Source organism: Tupaia chinensis, unplaced genomic scaffold (assembly GCF_000334495.1).
Source record: "Tupaia chinensis unplaced genomic scaffold, TupChi_1.0 Scaffold000605_1, whole genome shotgun sequence".
In the NCBI taxonomy this organism is placed as follows: Eukaryota; Metazoa; Chordata; class Mammalia; order Scandentia; family Tupaiidae; genus Tupaia; species Tupaia belangeri.
This window is the reverse complement of record NW_006160123.1, coordinates 1,548,645-1,572,105: the sequence shown is the minus strand read 5'-3', so window position 1 is coordinate 1,572,105 and position 23,461 is coordinate 1,548,645. Positions and strand designations below refer to the sequence as shown.

Genomic DNA, 23,461 nt, shown 5'->3' with positions numbered 1-23,461 from the left:
GCCTCAGGCCCTTTGCTAGGGGACCTCCCCCTGCATTGCCCACCCTGCCCTGCAACTTCCCCAACAGGTGGGGGTCCTGGCTCCAGGATGTGGGGGTCCCCGGGATGGTCTGGCAGGTCTGGCAGGAGCAGTTGCGATAAAAGGCACTGAAGGGCGGAACCTCTGCTGGAAGCCTAGCGGCCCACTTCCCAGTCTTGCCTGCTCTTCTGCATCTCCACAGGGGCCTCCCTGTGAGCACCGACGGGGTCTGGATGGGGGCATGTTGGGCTGTAGCCCTCCCCATCCTGGGGGATGCCTGTAGACTGGGGCAATGGCCTGGCTCTCGGCCCTACACAAATGCAGCCACCCATCAGTCTGACAGAGGAGGGTGGCATTTTCTGGGCCCAGGAGTGTACTTTCTGAGGGGGATCCCCCCGGGGAGAGGTGGCCTGCCGCTGCGTGGAAAAGGCTGTGAAAATGACAGTCTCCCCTAAGCCAGAGTCGCGGAGTGTGGCCGGTGTGACCAGGCATGGAGCAGGGGTGCAGAGGGACCCGACAGCCTTGAGCTGCACACCGGAGGGCCAGTGAGTGGATCCACACAACTGTCCGGCTCAACTCAGAAAGGCACGAGCTGGGGGCATCTGTGGGTGCAACTGCTCCAGCAGCCCCAGAACTCTGAGAGGAGATGGACGCTCCTCAGGGAGGTGTCACTGGCTGGCAGAGCTGGCATTGAGAGCTGGGCCAGGGACGTGTGGCTCCCTCTCCCCGGGGCTGAGGCAGGAGAGAGGTGATGCTCTCAGGAGGGCGAGCGGTTCCCAGGTCCCTGCAGACACTGGCTGACTTCTGGCGCTTGAGAGGAGCCCGAGCTCCACCCCTGCCCGCACCCCAGACCCAGCCGTCTCCCACGGTGCTGCGGTGCCTCCCAGCCCAGCCTCCTACTCTCACCGGTCCCGCAGGTCCATTCGCCATGTGCCACCACCCGACTTACCAAAGGCCACGTGGCCCACACCTAGGAAGACCCTCGCCGCCTGCTATGAGAGCCCCGCCTCGTCACCCCTACCTTCTTGGAAGCCCTCCGGTTTACCTGACCGGGCTTATCTCCCCCACTCACTCTAGGGTGCTCCCTGTGGTCCATCCTTTCTTTCCCGGACAGACCCAGAGCCTTCCTGCCCCAAGGATGAGCGTCAGTTGTTCTAACAGCTTAGAATGTCCCTTCCTGTTTCCTGTCATTCACATTCACCTGTCTTTTCACCCCCAGGTGAAATCTTCTTCTGGAAAGTCCCTCTCCCTACTTCTTTACCCCAGGGATGACTGAGCTTGTTTTTCTTCCTATTTAGATGCTTGGGGGCTGACCCTGTAATCCAGTGGTTAGGGAGCCAGATCCCACATAGCTAACTACAGTTCAAATCCCACCCCCAGTGGCTGAAAAACACACTGAGCACCTGTGCACGTGTGCCCCTGTGCATGTGTGTCCCAAATCCTGATGGGAAGGAGGAGGAAGTATTGTGGTGTGATCATGCCCCAGTGGAAGTGTTTTCTCCCTCCGTCTCTGTCTCTCCTCTGTGAGTGCGTGTGGCCGTGTTTTCTCCCTCCCTCTGTCTCTGTCTCTCCCCTGTGAGTGCGTGTGGCTTTTGATAACTGAAAAAAATAAAAAGACGCTTGGCCCATGGTGTCATGAGTGATGATGTGAGACTGACCAAGGACAGACTGAACTTCACAGCTCTTTGCACATAGATCTCGACAGAGGTTGATTTGGAATGAGGCTGGGGCACTGCGTTTCTTCCTCTTTCGTTTGACTACAGCTGCAGCCACTGCATGCACTACAAGGATTGGCTCCTTTTGGGCCATGACTGATAGAAGTCGCCCTTGGTGAAATGAGATCCCTGTTGGTCAGTACAAAGTTTGCATTATTTGTGTTGCTGGTACTCAAAATCCGAGGTTGAACTGATTTGTACAATACAAAGGAAGTGCATTAGTCCATATAACTGAAAATTTTATCAGGAATAGGACTTCAGGTGAGGTTTGATCCAGCAGCTCAAATAATGTCACGATAGGCTTGGGTTTCCCATGCCTTTCTCAATGTCTTCTTGGTCTTGATATTCCTACCAGCCTTCCCTGCCCCTACATCTGGGCATTAATACTGTTGGACCAATAGGTTCAGTCCTTTATACTGCAAAGTTCAGAGAAGAGAGAACATCTCTCCTAAGAGTTGAGATAGACGTGGGGGGAGGCGCTGGCTCTCATAGGCTTGAATTGGGCCTCATTTCCATTCCTGAATCAGTATCTGTGACTGAGGGGATGATATACTCTAATAGGCTCAAGCCAATGAGGACTCTCTCTCTTTGCTTTTAAGAGTTATTTTGCCTAGGGCACATGCACTCTCCAGAGAGAGACTGAGACAGTGAGAGGGAAAGTGAGAAATCACCCCCTGGGGATAGCCACATCACAATCCCTTCTCCTCCTGGGATCTTGGGCACACACGCACATGGGCCCAGTACGAGCTTCAAGCCACAGAGTTGGGACTCAAACTGTGGTCGGGCCATGTGGGAGTCCAGCGACATAACTGCTACACCATCTGCTGCCCTGAGGGCTCACTCTTGAAAGAGGGGTAGGTTCTATCTCATAACCACATAACCCTCATGGCTCAGCATGAGGGTGGGAAGAAGAGAGTGCTCTGACGAGGTGACCCAGGTTGGGATCACTACACGGTATTCGGGGACCAGCAGGCAAACCCCATGTCTACCATGGGAGGGCACATCTGTGAGGAGTGGCAAGAGGGGGAGGCAGGGCCAGCCCAGTAGGGGCTTTGCTCTAGGACGTCAGGGGCATGCCCTCTCTCCCTCGTGGAGAGAGGATGTGAAGGCCACCGGGGTCTGCTGTGACAGTGCCAAGACCCTTCGTCCCCAGTACCTTCAGGACCCTCTCCAGGCCTGGCTTGATCCCAACAATGGCCAGCAAGGTGGAGGCTCCCTCTGCCTGTTCCCGGCCTGCGTCTCGTGCTGCCCACCTTCCTCTGCCTCTGGTGGATGGAGCCACTCCCCCGACCCCCTTCCCAGAGGACAGAGGAAGTGTCGGGGGTCACAGGAATGGAGTAGAGAAGAGGCATGCCCGCTGAGGAGCTCCTTAACCTCATCTCAAATGGGCCCAAGGGACCACCCTTTACTCCCGAGGCGCCCCCCCGCTCCCCCCGAGGCAGCTGCCGTCACTGGAGAGCCAGACAATGGGAAGGTGGTGATTCTTCCAGAAGTTTATTGATCAGTAGACTGAATCATTTTTTTTTTTGACACTTCCAAATAAGATTACAAAAAGGAAAAAAAAAAACTATAGAAGCATTGTGTATTAACTGTGTGGTTAACTGACAGGTCACCCGATATACTCTTTTAAATGAGGCCTCTGGCTTCCTGAATAAACCCAGCGCTGAACGGTCATCTTTCTCTCTGTTCCGCAGAGATGAACAGTAAAATGCTTTCCTACCACCGCGGCAACATGTCCCCAGGACGCTCTGGGCAGAATGGAGAAGGGCCACTGTGGAAAGTGGACAGGTGCTGGCAGTGCCCCAGTGGGTGGGCCCTGCCCTGGATGGCAGACCAGTACAAGGCATTCCAGGAGGGCAGAGGTGGCCCCTCACGAGGCCCAGCAGCATTCTGGGCGAGGATTGCAATCTTGCGGTCAGGGCAGGGACCTCCGGCCGAGGTCTCTCCTGGGGGCTGGTGATGGGGAGGGTTTGGAGGAAGGGGGGGGCATTTTGCTTCTCCTCACATGCCTGGACACCCGGCCCATGAGACAGCATAAGAATCAGCCCCTCCAGGCCACGGTCCTGGGAGGAATCACAGCCCCAAGTCCGAAGATGTCGTCGCTGCATAAAGGCAGATGTTCCAGAGGACGGAGCCCGGCCTCTGAGAAACGGCGCAGCCTACGCAAATGTGGAGGGCGTCTGCGGTCCTGAGAACCGGTACTGGCTGCTGGGCTGGACTTGGAGGCCGAAGCAGGGGGCACCTGCCTGTCACTGCGGAGCTGGGGAGTTTTGGCAGGTTTGGTGCAAAGTTCCTTTACGGTTTCAGGAGGGACCTCAGGAGGGACAGGCTGAGGTTGTCCCTTCCCCCTAAACTCAAGGCTGCAGAGGTCTGCGCTGTGACACCATCTGCTGTGTAGACAGTAAGGCTTCCAGATCTCTCCTCTGTGGCATCGTGGAGGGCATGAAGACCGTGTTCTAGCTCTTGAGTTTGGGGGCTTCCTCCCTCCTCGCTCCCCCACATATAAACACTCTGAGAGGCACTTTGAGAATCAGGGGGGTGTGGGGAGGGCAACGGGGTCCAGGTGAGTTGACCCGAGAGGCCTCCGCTGCTCAGCTGCGGGGAGGCGAGGTGAGACCTGGTGCTTTGGACATGGCCTCGAACTTTGGGATGGTCTTGGGAGCAGGCAAGGGGTCTTCAAAAAGTTCTCATCATAAAAAAATTAAAAAAACATCCATGGATTTCAACTCTTTTGCACCAAACTAAATTTGCAGCGTAATTCCATTTTTCCACAAACCTTTTGAAGTCCCCACTTGGTCGCCATCCCTGTTTGCCACTGTTTTCCTCCCCAGTGACTTTCGGGATGAGAGACTTCATGTTGTAAGTGAGGACATTAAGGAAAGAGAGAGCCGGGTGTGGTGGTCCCACGCTATTGGAGGGGCTGAGGCAGGAGACCCCTTCTAGGAAAAAACCCACACTACCCACCCGCCCCCGGAGGGAGCAAAGGGATGAACAGTGGCCACTCAATTTCCTTTTCTTCTTCCCCAAGAACATCACCAGGTCCCTGCAGGGAAATGACAGCTGCCAGAAGTCTCTCCCACCTGAGGTGTGCGGGAGGGAGATCGCAACTTTCCTTCCACGGAGAACCAGAAATCTCAGCTGGCTGCCCCCTAAAAACAGCTTCCTCTCTGTCTCTGTGGAGATGAACCGTGCCCATCTACACATACGCCCATATTGACAAGTTTGAAAAATACATACTTGGGCCAGCCAGTGGCATGGTGGTTAAGGCAGCTGGACTCCACATGGCCGACCAGAGTTCAAGTCCCGGACCTGAAAAACACGCCTGGCTTGTGTGCCATGTGCCCCAAATCCCCTGAGAAATGGAAGAGAAGGGACCGCAGCGTGACCATCCCCACACGAGGTGCTTTCTCACTTTCCCTCCCTCTCTCTGGCTCTCTGGTGAGTGTACAGGCCCTCTGGCAAATTAAAAAAAAAAAAAAAAAAAAACGAAACACACCTATGTGGCACATACAGGTGAATATGTTTATACATGAAAACTGAGCACAGTTAGAGAAGCGAGAATATCCTGGACGGACAGTCAGCTCTCCTTGGCCTCTCTCAATCTTTGGACACGTGGACTTTACCCTTTCCTCCCAGCTGCCTCACTCTGGGGGCCTCACTGCACCTACAGACACGGGCAGCCTCGTGCAGCCACTCACACGCTCGCTCCGCTCATTGTACAGCGCGGGCGTTGAGGGTTTTGCTCTAATTAATCTCAGCATGCTAAGAGTAAAAGCCACATTACGCGTGTGCTTCTCTTAAATCTAAATGACTTAGCGAGCGAGCTAGGGCGTGTGAGAGTTAGCACCTGGGCCAATGCTGCCTCCGATTCAGTATTTTCTTAATCTGTAGTTCTGACTCTGTTGGAGGTGACTTCTTGCCAGATGCGGTGACAGAAAAAAAAAAAGTTTCTTGTAAGGTTCAGTGGGACTGTTCTGGGGCCGGAAGGGCCCCCACCCGTGGCGCGCCATTCCTCGTCTGTCTCACTGCGGAAATCGTGGCGATGGCACCCGCTGCACGAGCTGGTGCCACAGGGCACGAGGGCGGCCGTGAGGACTGCCCACCTTCCCCTGGCACGGCCTTTGAGCGGGACGGCGGGGGGGGGTTCCCCGGGGAAGACACTCAGGAGCCAGAGCGGTAAGTGTTCAAATCCTGCCGCTGACGGGCATTCACCATACAAACCACGCAGCCTTTGAAGAAAAGGTTTTGTAGGAAAGATTTCATTTTGTTTCTGTATCAAGGCTTTTATCCTATAAGAAAATAAAAACAAAAACACACCCAGCCATAATAAACTGCCTGCGTTCTGTGAACAGGGCCTGACTGACTCTAGCAGGCTGAGGTCTTACCCGACAGCCCAGGGCAAGGCTGGTCCCTCAGTCTGCCTGTGTCCCCAGGGCCAGGACACTGCACTGACCAAGCAAGACACGTTTTTTTGCAGATTTAAATCCTGCCATCAGCCAAGGGGCCTTGAGGACTTCCACAGTTGAGCTGGCTGAGGAGAGGCACCTCTTCCTTCCCGTGGCTTAAGTTTGATAAATGGGCTTTGCTACAATTTATTGGGCATGCCAAGAAGGAGAGCTGATCTTCGGACTTCAACATGACTTGAAATGCAAACCAGAAGTCTGAGTTCCAAATTCCTACCCAAGTACAACCCTGCAGGGAAGGTCTGGGAGGGGCCTGACTGCCTGCCGGGCTGGCGCCTGCAGAGGGGACAGGGCGCACGCACACCCAGTGCATCCTCTTTCCAAACCTGGGGCGCCAGCCTTCCCCTGGCAGACTGCGGAGGCGGCAGAAGCCCTCTGCTCTGTTTTTCCCACTCTGCACACAGCAGGAAATAAATGAAATAAATAAGACCGTTGGCCGCTGCCTCTGGTGCCCTCTGAGGGACAGACAGGGACTACAGAGGCTCACCGTGAGGACACAGCCCAGGGAGAGTCCTGGGGCTTCCAGTACTCTGAGGACAATCTCCCTTTCTTCTTAACCCTTTAATCTCCTTGTCTGTTCCCCCAGCCCCCAAAACTTTAATAGACACGCAGGGAATTTTAGAGGTGCAAGAACCTCGTCTAGTGTCCAGGGTCTGCCCTCCTCATTCTACAGAGGGGGAAACCGAGGCACAGGGTGGGCAGTGGCTTGCCCAAGGCCATTCAGTGAGTCAGCGGCAGAGCAGGCCCGGGTCCCCGATCCCCACCCCACCGCCCGCCCTGTTCCGCGGCCCACCCCTCAGTCGGCCTTGGGCAGGGACTTCCTGTGAGAGGGGGGCACGAGGTGGGGGGGCAGGCTGTTGGGCAGCTCGTAGCCGTCGAGCTTGATCTTGATGAGGTGCTTGGCCAGCGCGAACTCCTCCTCGTCCAGCATGCCGTCACAGTCACAGTCGGCCAGCTTCCAGATCTTGCCCAGGACACTGTTGGGCAGCTTGGAGGTCACCATCTCCTTCTTGGCGTTGACACCCGATATCTTGCCGTTGACGGGCGACAGGGTGTAGAAGAGCTCGTCGTAGACGGGCTTGTCCTTGGCCACCACCCACTCCTCCTCGTCGGCGCCCTCCTTGGCGCCCTCCCCGTAGCCCTGGTTGAAGGGGCCCTCGGTGGTGCCGTCGAAGGCGCCGCCCTGCACGAGCTGCGTGGGCATGCTCATCTCCTCCTGGCTGATGAGGCTCATCAGCGACGAGATCTTGTTGCTCAGCATGTTGTCCACCGCTTCGATCAGCTTGGGCTTCAGGGAGTGGAATTTGGTGAAGTCGTAGTTCTCCAGCTGCTCCTGCAGGAGAAGCCACACGTGGGTTAGTGCTGTCTCCTAGGGCAGTGGCAGCCAGCAGCCAGGGGACTCCTCCCTAAAGCACACGTTCCCCCCGCCCCCTGCCAGTCCAAAGCTCTCTCTTTGAGGGTTCCATGTTCAAACTTGCCAGATGGCCAGATGGAGGCACGGTTTCAAGTTGCGGGGCCAGCAGGAGGCGTAGTGGTTAAGGTGCTGGATGCCCATGTGGCCAACCATGGTTGGAATTCTGGACCCGGTGGCTTGAAACTTGTGCCAGGTACATGTGTGTGCAATGCTCCAAATCCCAGGAGGAGAATGGAGAAGAGCTTGTGGTGTGGCCATCCCCCCAGGTGATCTCTCACTTTCCCTCTGTGTCTGCCCTATGGCCAAAACCTTAATTTTTTTTTTTTTTGAGAGGTTTTTGCTATAGGGCGCATATACTCGCCAGACAAACAGAGAGAGACAGAAAGTGAGAAATCATCCCCCCGGGGGATGGCCACACTACAATCCCTTCTCCTCCAGTCTCCTCTCAGGATCTTGGGCACACATGCACGCACGCATGGTATGCGTTTAAGCCACCAGTTCCAGGACTCGAACTGTGGTTGACTACATGGGAGTCCAGCGACATGACCATTATGCCAACTGCTGGTCCCAAAAACCTTAATTAAAAAAGCAAATAAACAAACAAATTGTATGAGATGCAATGTGGACTTTTTCCTTTTAGTGACTAATCTCTGCTGGTGGCCACAGGAGTGACAGCAACTTCCTAGGGCTTCCCAGTTGTTTAAATTGCTGGAGGATAAGTGCGCTCCCCAGAGAAGGAGAGAGCGGGAGAAAGCACCTCCCTATGGGGTGCGGTCACGTGCAATCCCTTCTCCACTTCAGAGTGTCGGGTTTGGGGCGTGCAAACACATGTGCTCAGGCTATTTTCCAAGTCATAAGGCTGGGATTCGAACTATAGTCAGCCATATGTGTGGCCTGCACTTTGTTCAGGGCAGTGGGGTGATGCAGGCTGGTTTCTGACATGATTCTGGTTTCTGTGTCCTTCACTCTCAGTGGTAAATCACAGTCACCAGTTTGTCACCTCCAGCAACAGCACCCTGCGGCTGCCAGCACTCTGAGCTCCTGCTGTCAGCGTCTTGGTCAGCCCAGGGCACTGAAAAGAGAACACAGAGGAGGGGAAGGGAGCCTACACAAAAATCTCAGTGCTGCTGGGGTAAACAAGTCGGGATTCCCTGGGATGCACAAACACCTACCCCACTTCCCCATGAATGAGCTGGGCCCTGAGCACACCGAGCTTTGTGTCTGGCAGCAGAAGGCTCGCCTGGACCCTCCACCAGCCTGCAGGGGGCATGGACTCCTACTGCAAACTTCTGGAAAGCTGGCAAGGGGAAATAGCCACATACTTGCAGGGGTGGACAGGAAACAGCAGCTGTTCCTGCCCTGAAGGGCACAGGGGAAATAAACCCTCCTCTCGTGGGGAGGGTAGGGAATGAGTTACTCCGCTGTCATCTGTGCTCACAGCAGGGTGGGTCCCAAACAGAAGTCTTTATTGGGATAAAAACCCACTGGGAAATCTGAAGGTGTACCTACCCATCAACAACTATGCCCACCAAGCCCAGGAGCCCAGAATTGCTCCCTCCTGAGACAGAGGCTGGTGTGCAGCCTGAGGGGCTCTCCCTTGCTCACTTGTTCCCAACATTGACCAGAAGTTTTTTCAAATCCCTGTGAGGGGGACCAGCAGTTAGCATAACGGCTATGTCGCTGGACTCCCTTGTAGTCGACTGGGGTTCGAGTCTTGGACCTGGTGGCTTAAACTCACGCCGGGCGCATGTGTGTGCATGCCCAAGATCCAGAGAGGAAAATGGAGGAGAAGGGATTGTGGCATGACCATCCCCCCTGGGGGGTGATTTCTCGCTTTCTGTCTGTCTCACTCTGTCTGTCTGGTGAGCTCACCGCCCTATAGCAAAACAAACAAACAAACAAAAAACCTCTCCAAATCCCTGTGAGGGCATGTGGGGGGGGTGGCTCTGCTGCCCTCTGCTGTTGAAATGCTGCCAATTCTCTAGCTGCGAGGTCGGGATTCCTTCTGGAGGAGGGCAATGGAGTCTGCAAAGGATGGTGTTTCTAGTGTTCTTGCTCTGCAGGTATTATTATTATTATTTATTGATGAGGGTATATGCAGTCACCAGAGGTGGGAAGAGAGGAAGAGAGAGAAAGAGAACCCCTCACAGTAGGGCATGTCCACACCACAGTCCTTTTCCTTCATTCCTCCTTCCTGCTAGGATCTCGAGCACACACACACACACACACACACACACAACCTGGTGCATTTTCAAAGCCTCTGGGCAGGAATTGGAACCACAGTTGGCTATGTGGGATCCGGCTCCTGAAGCACTGGGATTAACCACTGTGGTACTGACACATCTGGGCTGTGAGTCAGAGCTGCTCCTGCTGGGCTTGGGGCAGACACAGGCAGCTGCATGGGCAGCTGCAGGGCCTGATCCAGCATCAGGGAAAAGCCTTCAAAATATATATTCTGCTCACTTCTATGGCAGACAGTCACTTGACCAGCTTGGCCCAGGAGTGGATAGAGACTAGAGACGGAAACCTGGCAAAGTGAGCTCTCTGTACGGTGTCTCCTCACTAAGCCTGTGCCTCCCACCTCTGTCCCACAGGTGGTCTACGTAGGGCTCAACACCTGTGTTGTAGAAGATGTTAGACTCTCAACAGACCCAGGTGGGAGAGGCGTGATCCACAACCAGGACCTGCTCGAAGCTTCCTCAGTGACAGCAAACTGGCCTGTGGGCTTCAGGCCTGCTTCATTCTAGGCATTCTTTCTTTCTTTTTAAAAATTAATCAATTTACTTACTTACTTATTTACCTTTATTTATTTTAATTTGACCGGGGGGGGGGAGAGAGAGAGAGAGAGAGAAAACAAGCCACCGTGTCTAGATTCGAACCACAGCCAGCCGTGTGGGAGTCCAGTGCCCTTAACCACCATGCCACCCACCAGCCCCATCATTCCCAGGGATTCTCTGAAGGGACTTGCTGACTTCCCGAGTAGGAATAGTTTACCAGTGTCTAGGGATTTGGTGCAAAAAGCCCTGGTCTGTAGACCCTGCAGGAACTGGGGTTGAGCCAGGTCTGAGAAACTCAAACCCTACACCCTGCCATGCCGTGAGCACATGCTCACTTATTAACTCGCCTGACACGTGTTAATCAAGCACGGACTGTGTCCTTGATGGCAGGACTACAGCCTGAAGGGGACGCAGACAGTAAACAGCAGGTGGTAAGTAATTTAAGTAAGGACGCTGAAGCAGGGCGGCTTTTGTGCTGTAGCGAGGGGCCTGCGTCCCAGCAATGGGTTTTACCAAAAGCTTCATTGACAGCCACAATTGTGGTGGCAAAGACTAGGCTATTTCTTTCATTTTAGTTTTTAAAGGTTTTTGTCATAGGGCACGTGTACTTGACAGAGAAACAGCGAGAGGGAAGGTGAGAAATGACCCACTGCGGGGATGATCATGCTGCAATCCCTTTTCCATTCTCTTCCTGAGATTTTGGGCAAACGTGCATAGATGCCTAGTGTGATTTCCAAGCCAACAGGTCTGGGACTTGAACCATGGTCAACCAGGTAGGAGTCCAGCAGCTCAACCACCATGCCACCTGCTAGCTATTCATTCACTCATGTTTGTTGACTTATTTCAGGGGCCTAGAACAGTGCCTGGCCACAGTAGGCCTAGTTGACGTTTCTTGGGTGAATGAACAAGTGAACGAACATGTAAGAACGGGGCACATGTGTGGTGGGGCTCCTTGCTCCCAGTCTCTGGGCACTCGGATGTCCTTGAAGGTGCTGAGGTACCTGGAAGGGGCCTGAAGGCCCAGACCCTTCTGTACCTTCCAGCTACATGGGCTGGGGCTGCTCCCACACTCTCCCTGCCGTAGGAACTGTCCTTTTGGCAGCTCTGAGGGGCTGGGCTGGGGCAGCGATGTCCTGAAGACCTCAGCCCCTCGTCTGCTCCCTTGTTGTAAGGGCTCACCTGGGGACCAGGAGGAGACCTTGATGCACTCAGGGAGCAGCAGCGCCTGGACGGGTTTCTGTTGGGGCGGCACTAGGCCAGTGTCTCAGGGCGCCCAGTAGGCCACCGCCATGCTGTGCGTCTCCATTAAAGTTGAGAAGCCAAGTTCCCTTCAGAAATAGGGAAAGGAAACAGCTGTCCTACAGTTTGGCCACGGGGTGCAGGGCACAACCAAGGGTATGAAAGGGGAACTTGCTGAGACTGCTCCAAGAGGCCACTGCAGCCCTCCAGTGAGCCATCTCGTGACCAGAAGCCCAACTCAGCCTGAGTACGGGAACACCTACTTCACAGCTGGAGGAAAGGGCGTGTCTGCGTTTGTTTAAAATGAACTCGGCGAATCCAGCCCATCCACTCTCTGTGACCCCAGGGTCAAAGAACTGTCATGGAATTGGAGAGGGTGACCCACCTCTGTTTCTTTCTTTTTTATTTTTGGAGAGGTTTTTGCTATAGGGCACATGCGATTGCCAGAAAGACAGAGACAGAGAGACAGAAAGTGAGAAATCACCCCCTGGGGGGATGGTCATGCCGCAATCCCTTCTCCTCCATTCTCCTCTTGGGATCTTGGGCAAGTACGCACACACACCCAGTGTGAGCTTAAGCCACCGGGTCTGGGACTCGAACCATGTTCAACTACATGGGAGTTCAGCGACACAGCCATTACACTAACTGCTGGTCCCAACCCTGTTTTAATGTGTAATTCACACAAAGCTTACTTTAAAATCCACACTGCCCTCCAGCCACCTGCACGTGGTCCTTTCTCTCCCCCTCCCTTGAAGGTGCTCCTGCCTGCAGAACGTCAGGGCTGCCACTCTCCACCAGGGGCGGAAGATGGAGCAGGTGGTCCCGGGGTGCAGGTATATGGTGGGCTTTGTTTGGCCTGAGTGGTATTTTGGACTATGTAGAAAGTTCGAGCCTAACTTTGAAAACCAGGCAATTTCACACACACAGTGACTCCTGGCTTCTCTTGAACCATTCGGGCTTGTATTCTCTCGGGGCTGTGGCTGTGGGCTGCACCGGGGCAGGGCCCATGCCCTCTACTCTGCCCCACCATGGGGGCCCCTGAAAGGCTCTTGTGACTCTTGCAGAATCGTCTTCCTCCTTGTAGAGACTTATTTCTTTTTTTTTTTTTTTTTTTTGAGAGGTTTTTGTTATAGGGCGCATGCGCTCACCAGACAGACAGAGAGAGAGACAGAGAGATAGAAAGCAAGAAATCACCCCCCCTGGGGGGATGGTCACACCGCAATCCCTTCTCCTCCATTCTCCTCTTGGGATCTTGGGCATGCACGCACACGCGCCTGGTGTGAGTTTAAGCCACCGGGTCCAGGACGCGAACCACGGTCGACTACGTAGGAGTCCAGAGACATAGCCATTGCGCTAACTGCTGGTCCCTTATTTCTCAGAACCCACACCTCTGTCAGGTGTGGAAAACCAGAGGTGTCAGAGTGTGATGCGGTTTCTTTCCCCTGGCCCGTTTCATTTGCTCGTAGTTTCGACTGACGGCTACAGACACTAGAAATTCTTGCCTGACTTATGGTGAGGACTGAGGCCCCAGTGCACATGGGCCCTGACACTGGACAAGAAGATGGTCTGTCTGGCTCTGTGCAAGGGGAGGCCCTGCTTGGGAGGATGCCGGGCAGGCCAGGGGCCGGATGCCACACCCATTCGGGATCAGCTGGGCTGCCAGACACAACTCAAGAGAGGCCCTGCCTTGGGGCCAAAGGCTGCCCAGTACCAGCCTCTAGGCAAATTTCTTGCTGTGCGGCCAAGGACCGGCTATGTGCACAGAGCCCATGCCCCGATGGAGCCGGTTAGCAGCAGCAGCAAGGCCGTCTGAGCACAGCATCCTGCAGCGCAGGGCAGGGTGAGCAGGGCTGGGGGAGGCCACACAAGGTGACCCCATGGCCACTCTCAGCTCTGACTGCCTTAAGGCTGGAAATTCTAAAAATAGGTGTTCCCTTAACATCAAAACAAGCTCCTAGAGCACAGCCTAAGAGGGATGCTCATCTGAGGTCCGTGTGTGAGCGTCATGCCTGCTGCTGGGCCCCCTTTCGTTGAAATGTGTTGGAAGGCCTGTGATTTCGCTTTATCCCCAGGAGCCTCTGATCACGCGCCACTGTTCTCGCATTCTCTATGATCCTGACGCACGAGAGCCCCATGTGTCCACCCCCTGCCCCCGACATTGCAGAGGGCTCCTGGTACCTGCATTGCCTTGACCTCAGGGAAGTCCCCTGCGGAAATCTGGTACTCTCGCTGCAGCTGAATGTAGATTTCTGGCAGCCTGCTGATAAGCTCTCTCTTCTTGTTTTCCTTCCCAAACACACTTGGCATCTCCTTCTTCAGGTGGCTGATGATGTAGGCGTGAACCTGCGGGACAAAGGTCAGGTGAGGGTGTGCCATTCAGAGCTGCACCAGAGGAGGGACAAACAAGATTGCATCTTCCATGCATTATCACGCAGGACAAACCCCCACGCAGACGCGTGGTCCTCGGGACAGGAGCAAGGCGAGGGTAGGGGGCCATGGTTCTTCATGGGAGCTGGAATGCAGGCCCAGAGTTCTGCCCTAGACAATAGGGAGGTTTTTGCCTTAGGGCACATGCACTCACTGGAGAGAGAGAGACAGTGAGAGGGAACGTGACAAAGCACCCCCCGGGGGGATGACCATGCTGCAATCCCTTTTCCTCCATTCGCCTCCCATGATCTTGGACACGCATGCACATTCTCCCAGAGTGATTTTCAAGCCACCAGGTCTGGGACTCAAACCGTGGTCAGTCATGTGGGAGTCAGGCAACGTAGCTGCTACGTCATCTGCTGGTCTCAATAATTTTTTTAAAATAAGATTGTATCCAGTTGTTTTGAAGTTTATTTATTTATTTCTTCCATGAGAGAGATAGAGATAGGCACCCCTACAGGGTCTTCATGTCCTGACCCGCCCCAGTCTCAGCTGGCCCAGATGACAGCCACGCACACAACCTGCGTGCCCCGGAGGTCGCAGGACACCAGCCCATGACCTTTCCTGCATGGGTCCAGTTCTGTGACCTCTGTGCCACCACCTGGCCTGATCACCTAGGGGTGAGAGCTGGGGGGAGGGTGGCAACCTGGGACTGTTACCCGATGCAGGGGTTGAGGGGGGCCTGGGTTTGCTGTGGCCTGTCAAGCCTTCCTTACCATCCCCACTCTTCCACCGAGCTCCAGCTTCGGGACAGCAAGAAATGTTCATTACAAAAGTTTTCTTTGTATTCCCTGAATTCTACAGAGTAATTTAGAAGTCAAGGAAATAACTAAAACAAGAAAGGATGAAAAACAGAGCAGCGATTACAAAGAGAAAATGACTATGTGGCTCTCTGGAAAATCTTATTAAAGGAAACAGACTTCTACTATAATCTTGTGGAAGAATGGAAATTAAATCAAGGGGACAAGCAGATATATTCCACAGCTCGCCTGAAGGCCTGTGTGTGCGGACACAGCCAGAAGCCGTCTGACAGCCGTGCGTACCGCAAACGCCGACGGGCTCAGGCCGGACCACGCTCACCGCTCCAGCTACACCCAGGTCCTCTTAACAGAGGCGCATTGTCCTGCCTGGCCTCTGCTGAAGATAAAGGTTTGGAGGAATGATTCCAAGCTTTTTTTATTTTTATTTTTTTTAAACTTTTGCCAGAGGGCACATGTGCTCACCAGAAAGAGAAAGATGGAAGAGAGGGAGGGAGGGAGAGTGAGGAAGCCCCCCTGTGGGAGATGGCAGTGCTGCCATCCCTTCTCCTCCATCTTTCCCTCCTTTCAGGATTTTGGGCAGGGAAGCACAGGAACCTGGCATGTTTTTCAAGCCACCAGGTCCATGACGTAAACCACAGTCAGCTATGTGAGATCCAGCCGCCTTAGCCACCATGGCACTGCTCAGCCTGTTTCTAAACCTTACTTATCTACAAATTGAGACGCCTTAAAATAGTGACAAGATTCTCCAAGATAATTAGAGAAAACCGAAGTTCGTTCGGGAATCCTTCTTTTAGAATTCTGGGCTTTAACTGCATTCCTGAGGCTATGACAAATAGGTGGTGAGGCGCCATTTCAGCAAATTCAGAGAATGCCTGCTTTGGTGTGGGTGGGGCTGGGGGAGGGGGAGGGCTCATATCTGGAGGGAGAACCAGCTGTTCTTATATCACTTCCTTGGCCTCTGAGGTCGGGGACCTCAGCTGGGCCTGCGGATACCTTTCCCTTCCGTGCTCAGGCCTGCCTGGCTGTGGAGCCAGCCCAGACAGAAGCAGGCAGCTGCTTGGTCTCCCGTCCACAAAAGGCCTTACTCAGACTCCTCCCGATCCTAGAGCCCAGGCTTGGGGCAGCCCCAGGCCCCTGCAGAGCTCCCCAGGACTCCTTTGCCCCCTACTAGTGAGGAGCCCCTGAGCTGCTGGGCCCTGCTGGGGAAGGCTTAGCTTCTGCTCCTCCACCCGGCTGACTGCCCACTCAGCCCCGGCCCCCTAGGACGGGTGTCCTGTTCCTGAACACTCGCTGGAGCCTGGGGCCCACTTTATCTGGGCTGAACTCTGGTAATGTGCACCTGCCACATGGCTCCACCCACTGGCTGGCACCTGTTCCCTCATCTTAGCCTCCTGGTGTTTCCTGGCTGATGACTGAGCACACCTTGGACACTGGGCCTCTAGGGCCCTGACACGCCCGGGGATGGATCTCGGGCCAGGTCTCTGTTCCCTCTTCCTCTGCCTGCCTGGTGCTGCCTGGGTCATGAGCCTCAGGCGTCCTGCTCAGGCTGCAGGCTGCTCCCAGCCTGACCACCTCTAGGACGTCCCACTGGCCACATGGAAGTCTCCTGTCATGCTGCCTCTGCATGTCTACCCCTCCTGCCCGCCTAGGCCATCCTAAGACAATAACCCAGGGTCAGGTTCACATGAGGACTTTGTCTCTAAGCAATTTATCAAGTTACAATACACTTGATATAAAGGTTATAAAAAATTATACTGAGGACCAGCAGGTGACATAGTGGTTGGGACGCTGGACTCCCACATGACCAACCACGAATCAAGTCCCAAACCTGACAGCTTGCTTTCTCACTCTCCCTCTCTCTCTCTTTCTGTCTTTCTCTGGCAAAACTCATGTGAAAAAATAATTAAATCTTTAAAAAACAAAACAAAACAAAACTCCAAAATTACATAAAGGTTATAAAAAATTATACTGAGGACCAGCAGGTGACATAGTGGTTGGGACGCTGGACTCCCACATGACCAACCACGAATCAAGTCCCAAACCTAGTGGCTTGCTTTCTAATTCTCCCTTTCTGTCTGTCTGTCTCTGGCCAAAATTGAAGAATAAACAAATAAAATGAAAAATAAATAAATCTTTAAAAAACAAAACAAAACTCCAAAATTATAGTGAAAGATTGTAATTCTTAGGATCATGGAGTATCGAAGCTGGGAGGCACCACTTTCATGTAACTTAACTGCTGGTTCCCGGAAACTGTATGACCACTCAGGTCACACAGCTAGTTAGGAGGTGCAGAGCTGGCCTAGCCCCCAACTGCCCCATTCCTGTCCTTATAGAATTAACTGCTGAAAAGTCTTACTGAAGTGGCTAAAAGTCTGGAATTCAGAATGGATTGTGTCGTATGGAACAAGAGTTTGGAAAACTTTGATTTGAGTTATTGTTCCTAAGTCACTGGGCAGCTCCAAAAAGGACACCTGGCGACCCCTTTCCCATACCCCAAACGGACACGAACAGAGCCAGCAACGCGGTGGCTGCGGTCTTCTGCGGGCGGCTCCTGTCGTTTTCTTTTTTTTTCATTTTTTTAGAGGTTTTTGCTATAGGGTACGTGCGCTTGCCAGATAGACAGAGAGAGAGAGAGATAGAAAGCGAGAAATCACCCCCCAGGGGGATGGCCACACCGCAATCCCTTCTCCTCCATTCTCCTCTCGGGATCTTGGGCACGCACGCACATGCGCCCGGCGTGAGTTTAAGCCACCGGGTCCGGGATGCGAACCGTGGTCGACTACATGGGAGTCCAGCGACATAGCCATTATGCTAACTGCTGGTCCCCTCCTGTCATTTTCTGAAGATGCTTAGCAAACAGAGGGGACGGAATGGCTCACATTCAACTTCAAAAGCTCACTCCTTCCCTTATGAGTCAAAGATGACTCTCCAAATAAATGCCAGACCGAGGGCAAGACCTGGCAACGGCTCCTGTGGCTGGAGGTGGAAACATCGGAGACCTTCGATTCCTCCCAATGAGAAAACTAATCCAGAGAGGAGGAGCGGGAAAGGGCATGAGGAAAGAAGGAGAAGCCAGGGCCCCCACGGCCCTCTGGCTGAAACTCCGGGGCCTGTTCGCCCACACACTGGCACCTACCTTTGCATTGACCCGGGTGGTCCACAGGAGCACGGGGAGACTGCAACTGAATGCACGTGGCCCCCCGAAAGGGGCACAGACCTTACTAGCTGTTATTCATTCACGGCCAGAGGCCACCTGCTGGGGCGGGGGGTGGGGGAAGCAGGTGGTGATGCCTTAGACTCCTGGTCACTTTGTCCTTACTGAACAATTAATAAACACTCTATATTTGAAGAGTAATCTGCTGAATTTGGGTCCTGAGTGTTTAATTCACAAGTAAAAGACACGGGCCCCTGGGGGCTTCTGAACATTCTTGTCTTGTTCACTCTATCCTCTTCCTTGTATAAAACTGGAGAAGCCCTGTTGCTAATGGTGGTGGCTGTGTGTAACTCACACGGACCAAAAGGACCATTTTTCTCTGGGCTGGGTAACTCAATGAGCGGAAAAGGTTTCCCACCCTCTTACACGTATCTGAGCGTCTACAGAGTTCACACACAGGCACGATCTCAGACACAGATCTGATCAGGTGGCCCAGTGACGAGTGCGTGCATGTGTTTCTCCAGGCTGAGAAGCAGGCGCCCAGGGGTGATGTTGGCCACGTCCACTCTGGGTGTGGAGGGGGACCCCAGGAAGTGAGTGCAGACCTGCAGTGCCCTTGACTGAATGTGTGTGGAGTGTGTGTGGAGTCTGGGTACTGGGCGGGGGAGGGGACAACATGGTGACACACGGTGCCACTCACGTCTGCAAATGTAACACAACCCGTCGGAGGCCTGAGGCTTTGTAAGCTCAACTGGAAACTGGCACAGTGCATTGAAAATTGGGGGTTCACACATTTTAAAAGTGAGTGTGATGATATAAAAATTCAGTTAATAAACTGGAGACCCAGAATGGTCCATTCACGGGGTAGTAAGAGTGTGAGAGGCTGAAAGCGCGGGCCAGCTGGTAGATGTTCGGTTATTCTGTTCAAATCCAAACTGGCGCCATTAGCACGTGTGAATCTGAACAGCATTCCTCGGGGGTGAGGGGGCCTGCATGGCCATCTGAGGTTGACTTTCAAAGACCAGGCCTCCGTGTAGACAGGGATGACTGAGTTTTCTCTTACGTACTTATCTACTTATTTATCTATGGGATTTTTGCTATAGAGTGCGTATACTCTCTGTAGAGATAGAGAGACAGATAGTGGGAAATCACCCCCTGGGGGGATGGCCACACTGCAATCCCCTCTCCTCCTTTCTTCTCTCGGGATCTTGAGCATGCATGTACACGCACCCAGCGTGAGTTTTAAGCTGCTGGGTCCGGGTTGTGAACCACAGTCAACTATGTGGAAGTCTAGTGACATAACCATTATGCCATCTGCTGGTCCCCTAACCGAGCTATTTTTGAAGCCTCAAGATGGACTAGGCCTTAAAGTGATGGCCCACGTACACACCTTTGCCTGGGTCCATCTGGTGAACTACAAAATACCTCATTTGTCCAGAGAAGGAATTCGACAGACCAAACAGGCAGGTTCACCAGGCTGTGCACACCACACGTGGCTAAGGAGAAAACGCTGTGAAGATGAAACTAAATTCCAAGAACTATAATGAACCCTGAACAAAAGTCACTGACCTTTCCTTTTCCTTCTCATTTTCCCTTGTTCCTTCCTCAATGTTGTCTCTTTTTTTTTTTTTTTTTTTTTTGAGAGATTTTCACTGTAGGGCACGTGCGCTCGCCAGACAGACAGAGAGAGACATAGAGACAGAAAGCGAGAAATCACCCCCCAGGGGGGATGGTCATGCCGCAATCCCTTCTCCTCCATTCTCCTCTCGGGATCTTGGGCACGCACGCACACGCGCCCGGAGTGAGTTTTAAGTCACCGGGTCCGGGACACGAACCGCGGTCGACTACGTGGGAGTCCAGCAACATAGCCATTACGTTAACTGCTGGTTCCCAATGTTGTCTCATTTTTTTGTTGAGCGAAGATCGGCCATGCGGTAGGAGTCTCTCCTGTTCTTGAGCAACGTTTTTATCAAGCGTGGGGTCTGACAGTGACCTTGCCTCACTTGCTACTTCTGTTCATTTAGCCCAAAAACTGTATTGCTTGAGATCTGTATGAGTTTAATTTCTTTAATTTGGCTACTTCAGTTACAGCTGAATTAAAAACTAAGTTACATTTTCTTTTTTCTTTTTTTTTTTGGAGAGGTTTTTCACTATAGGGCGCGTGCGCTCACCAGACAGAGAGAGATATAGAGACAGAAAGCGAGAAATCACCCCCCAGGGGGGATGGTCACGCTGCAATCCCTTCTCCTCCATTCTCCTCTCGGGATCTTGGGCATGCACGCACACACGCCCGGCGTGAGTTTTAAGCCACTGGGTCCAGGACGCGAACCACGGTCGACTACGTGGGAGTCCAGCAATACAGCCATTACGCTAACTGCTGGTTCCCGAAAAAACTAAGTTACATTTTCCAAGCCCTTTTGTGGGCTTTCTCAAAACAACTTACTCTAAAGAATCATGAAATGAAGCCCGACTGGCACTGCCGGATGTGCACGGTCTTCACAGAGGATGTCTACTGATAGCCTAAGATGTGGCCTTGAAGGGCACCAAGAAACCCACTCTAACGGTTTCCTGTCTTTTAAAATAGAGAGTTATGAAATATATATATATATATGTCTAAGCAGAGAAAGCAGGGAAAGCATGCCATTTAACGTGATCTTTGCAAGAGTGTTTTTCACGTTAAGGTGTCACCTTTCTGTCACCTTGAGTCTGATTAAATGATGACGCCCTTGTTTTCTCTGGGTGGCTGTGAATTCCACTTCATTACGGCGTCTTCTAACTGGACGCTTTGGCCCAGCTCAGATCTGACACCTCTCGGTGACGTCTGAACGCTGATCTTTTGCATGCTTTCAAAATGTTAGCTTCATCAGTTTTTGCACTTTGTGGGGTTTCTGTGGATGGAGCATTTTAAAGAATACCCAGAGTAACAGATTAATGCAGAAAACTAGGACGCAAGGCAGGAGCTAATTACAAACGCTGGATTTCGAGTGGATGATTTCCAGACCAAAGAGAGTCAGGCCCTTTGAATCTGCATTTTGTGAATTACAGACTCAGGGACTTTGTCTCTCTGAGTGTTGGTTCCCCTGCCTGAAATGAAGACAGTAACATTGAACCTTGTTTTGTTATCCGCAGGAATGAACAAAATAACCCATTTAAGGTGAACACGGAGTTTCTGGGACACTGCTGGTATAACGAAGGGAAACTGAATCAAGAGAAAGGAAGATTAATGTAACAAAATAAAAGTATCTTTAGGAGTTACAAACACTCCAAGGTGAAAAATGAAACCCCGCAGACAACTCCCTGTCCATTTAAGCAAAAGCAAGTTCCCAAATGTAACATTATAGCATCTGATACTAGGACCAGCAGATGGGATAATGGTCAACTGTGGTTTGAGTCCTGGACCTGGCAGCTTAAACTCATGCCGGGCACGTGTGCGTGCCCAAGATCCCGAGAGCAGAACAGAGGAGAAGGGATTGCAGCATGGCCACCTCCCTGGGGTGTGATTTCTCCCTGTCTGTCTGTCTGTCTCGCCAGCGAGTGTAGATGTCCTATAGCAAAAAACTCCCTAAAGAAGAAAAAGAAAAGGAGCTGGTATAAAGTGAATGTCACCATTTAGTGGCTGAGGCCATTGTGCTGAGTTCTGCTTCTTATCTGGCTGAGACCGCTTCCCGTCCCCGCTTCTCCGCATGGTACTGCCCCACAAGCAACTGGCACTGAGAAGCTCGGGCTGGAAATATCTGTACTTCAAACATCTTCCTTTGTGAAAAGGAACAAGCCAGAGACTATTCTTAGGGGAAAAAAAAAAAAAGGAAAATACAGGCTTTTTTTCCTATAAGTAAGCTCAGCAAGTCTGACCGCCCCCGCCCTCCCCACACACAAGGGTTTTCATTATTCACAGTGGCAGAATACAGAGTGGCATCTGGGCCTCTCCAAGCCTTGGCCAAACTGGCCCGTTCGGAAGGCCCAGAGCTCAGGGATGCCAAGGAAGGTCTATGGGTGATGGTGCTTGGTGCAACATCTTCTTTACCTGAATGACTACATACCACTGCATCTTAGTCACTGGTAAAGTAAACATGCCCGTGGGTATTTAAAAACAGTTCAAAAGAACTTGAACTCTGCCGAGGCTGTGGCGTGCGTTACTAGCTTTGTTAGAAGGTAAGTGTGAGGTGTCACATACCCTAAAGGTTAAGCTCGGCTGTACCTGATGGAGAAGAGAAATACCAAACACAAAGAGGTCACTGAGTGTGTACAGACCGACTTCCTGCCACCAAGCACTGGGGCCCAGTGCAAGTGCGAGGGAGAAATCATTTCAGGAGAGCTGCAGTAAGTGGATTTACAAACCAGTTAGCGTAAATGCATTGCAGAACTGGAACAAGATTGGCTTGTAGTTTCAGAAAGGAAGCAGCTTGAGGCAGGAAGAAAGGATAAGGAATGGTGACGCATGAAGATGGAGGCTGCTGGGGAGCAGTGAGAGGAGGCGGGAAGGCTTGTCCCCTCCCCAGCCGTCCCCCTCAGTGAACCCCCAACCCTGCCTCTCCCGGCCAGGGCACCCGCAGCACAGTACCCACACCTCGATCAGCACACAGTTCATTCTTCTGTAACAAGGGCTTTCGGATGCTGCTCCAGGCAAGGCTGCCTAGACTGGGCCCAGGGCTGCCGAGCACACGCTCACCAAGGTAGCAAGCAGTGTGCACTCCAGAAGGCGGGCCTGAGGCAGACCAGAAGCCACTCGCTGTGAAGCAAGAGGAATGTGGGAGGGCACACGGGCTCTTTGCCACGGGAAGACGAAGGGCAGCTGAGAGGACCTGGCCTCCTTAGCAAGTACCAGCAGGTCTAGACGTGTGGCCCACAGGCCAGTGGGAGCTCAAGTAAAGGAGGTGACTTCACCCTTCCGAGCTCAAAGCAGAGGGCTGGACCGAGAGCCAGAGGCCTGGCTTTGTCACTAATGGACCAGGTGACCCTGGAGCAATCAGCTCTCCTAACCTGTCCTTGTACAGCTAAGTTGACTGACAACGGAATCACCGAGGGAACTACACACACACACACACACACACACACACATAGACATGTAGTATTTGATTACACACATGCATGCACACACATATGGACTTCATGTGTCTCCCACTCCCACTCCCAAACCAGAAGTTCCTGGGCAGGGCCTGGAAATTTACATTGGTTAAAGCTCGTGGGAGCTTTGATGATCAGCCAGGTTCGACCTTCACTGGGACTGAACTGCAGAGGCACTTCTGGCTTCAGAGGACCATGACTTTCTGAATAGATATTTCATGTGTGTGTGTGTACATTTCATAAAATAGTATTACGTATTCTCGACATATAAATATTATTTTTATATATAAATATCAATCATAATTTTACTTTATATATAAATATTAGATTATCAGAAAAGTCATGATGCATTTTTGCATAGAAAAACATAGAAAATTATGTCATGACTCTAGTGATCACCAATAAATAGAAATAAAATATTTTATTTTA

At 52.6% G+C, this 23,461-nt stretch overlaps 1 protein-coding gene across 1 annotated transcript in view; it reads right to left on the bottom strand.

Annotated features, from left to right (window-relative positions):
* Window positions 1–3,211: 3,211 nt before the first annotated feature.
* Window positions 3,212–23,461, bottom strand: part of EHD4 (EH domain containing 4) — a 98,312-nt gene continuing 78,062 nt past the window's right edge. The window contains exons 6-7 of the mRNA XM_006158718.3: window positions 13,805–13,969; window positions 3,212–7,529 (exon numbers count right to left, since the gene is read on the bottom strand). Of these exons, the coding sequence (XP_006158780.1) occupies window positions 6,993–7,529; window positions 13,805–13,969 (702 nt within the window). The 3' untranslated portion in view covers window positions 3,212–6,992. The remainder of the gene's footprint in view (window positions 7,530–13,804; window positions 13,970–23,461) is intronic.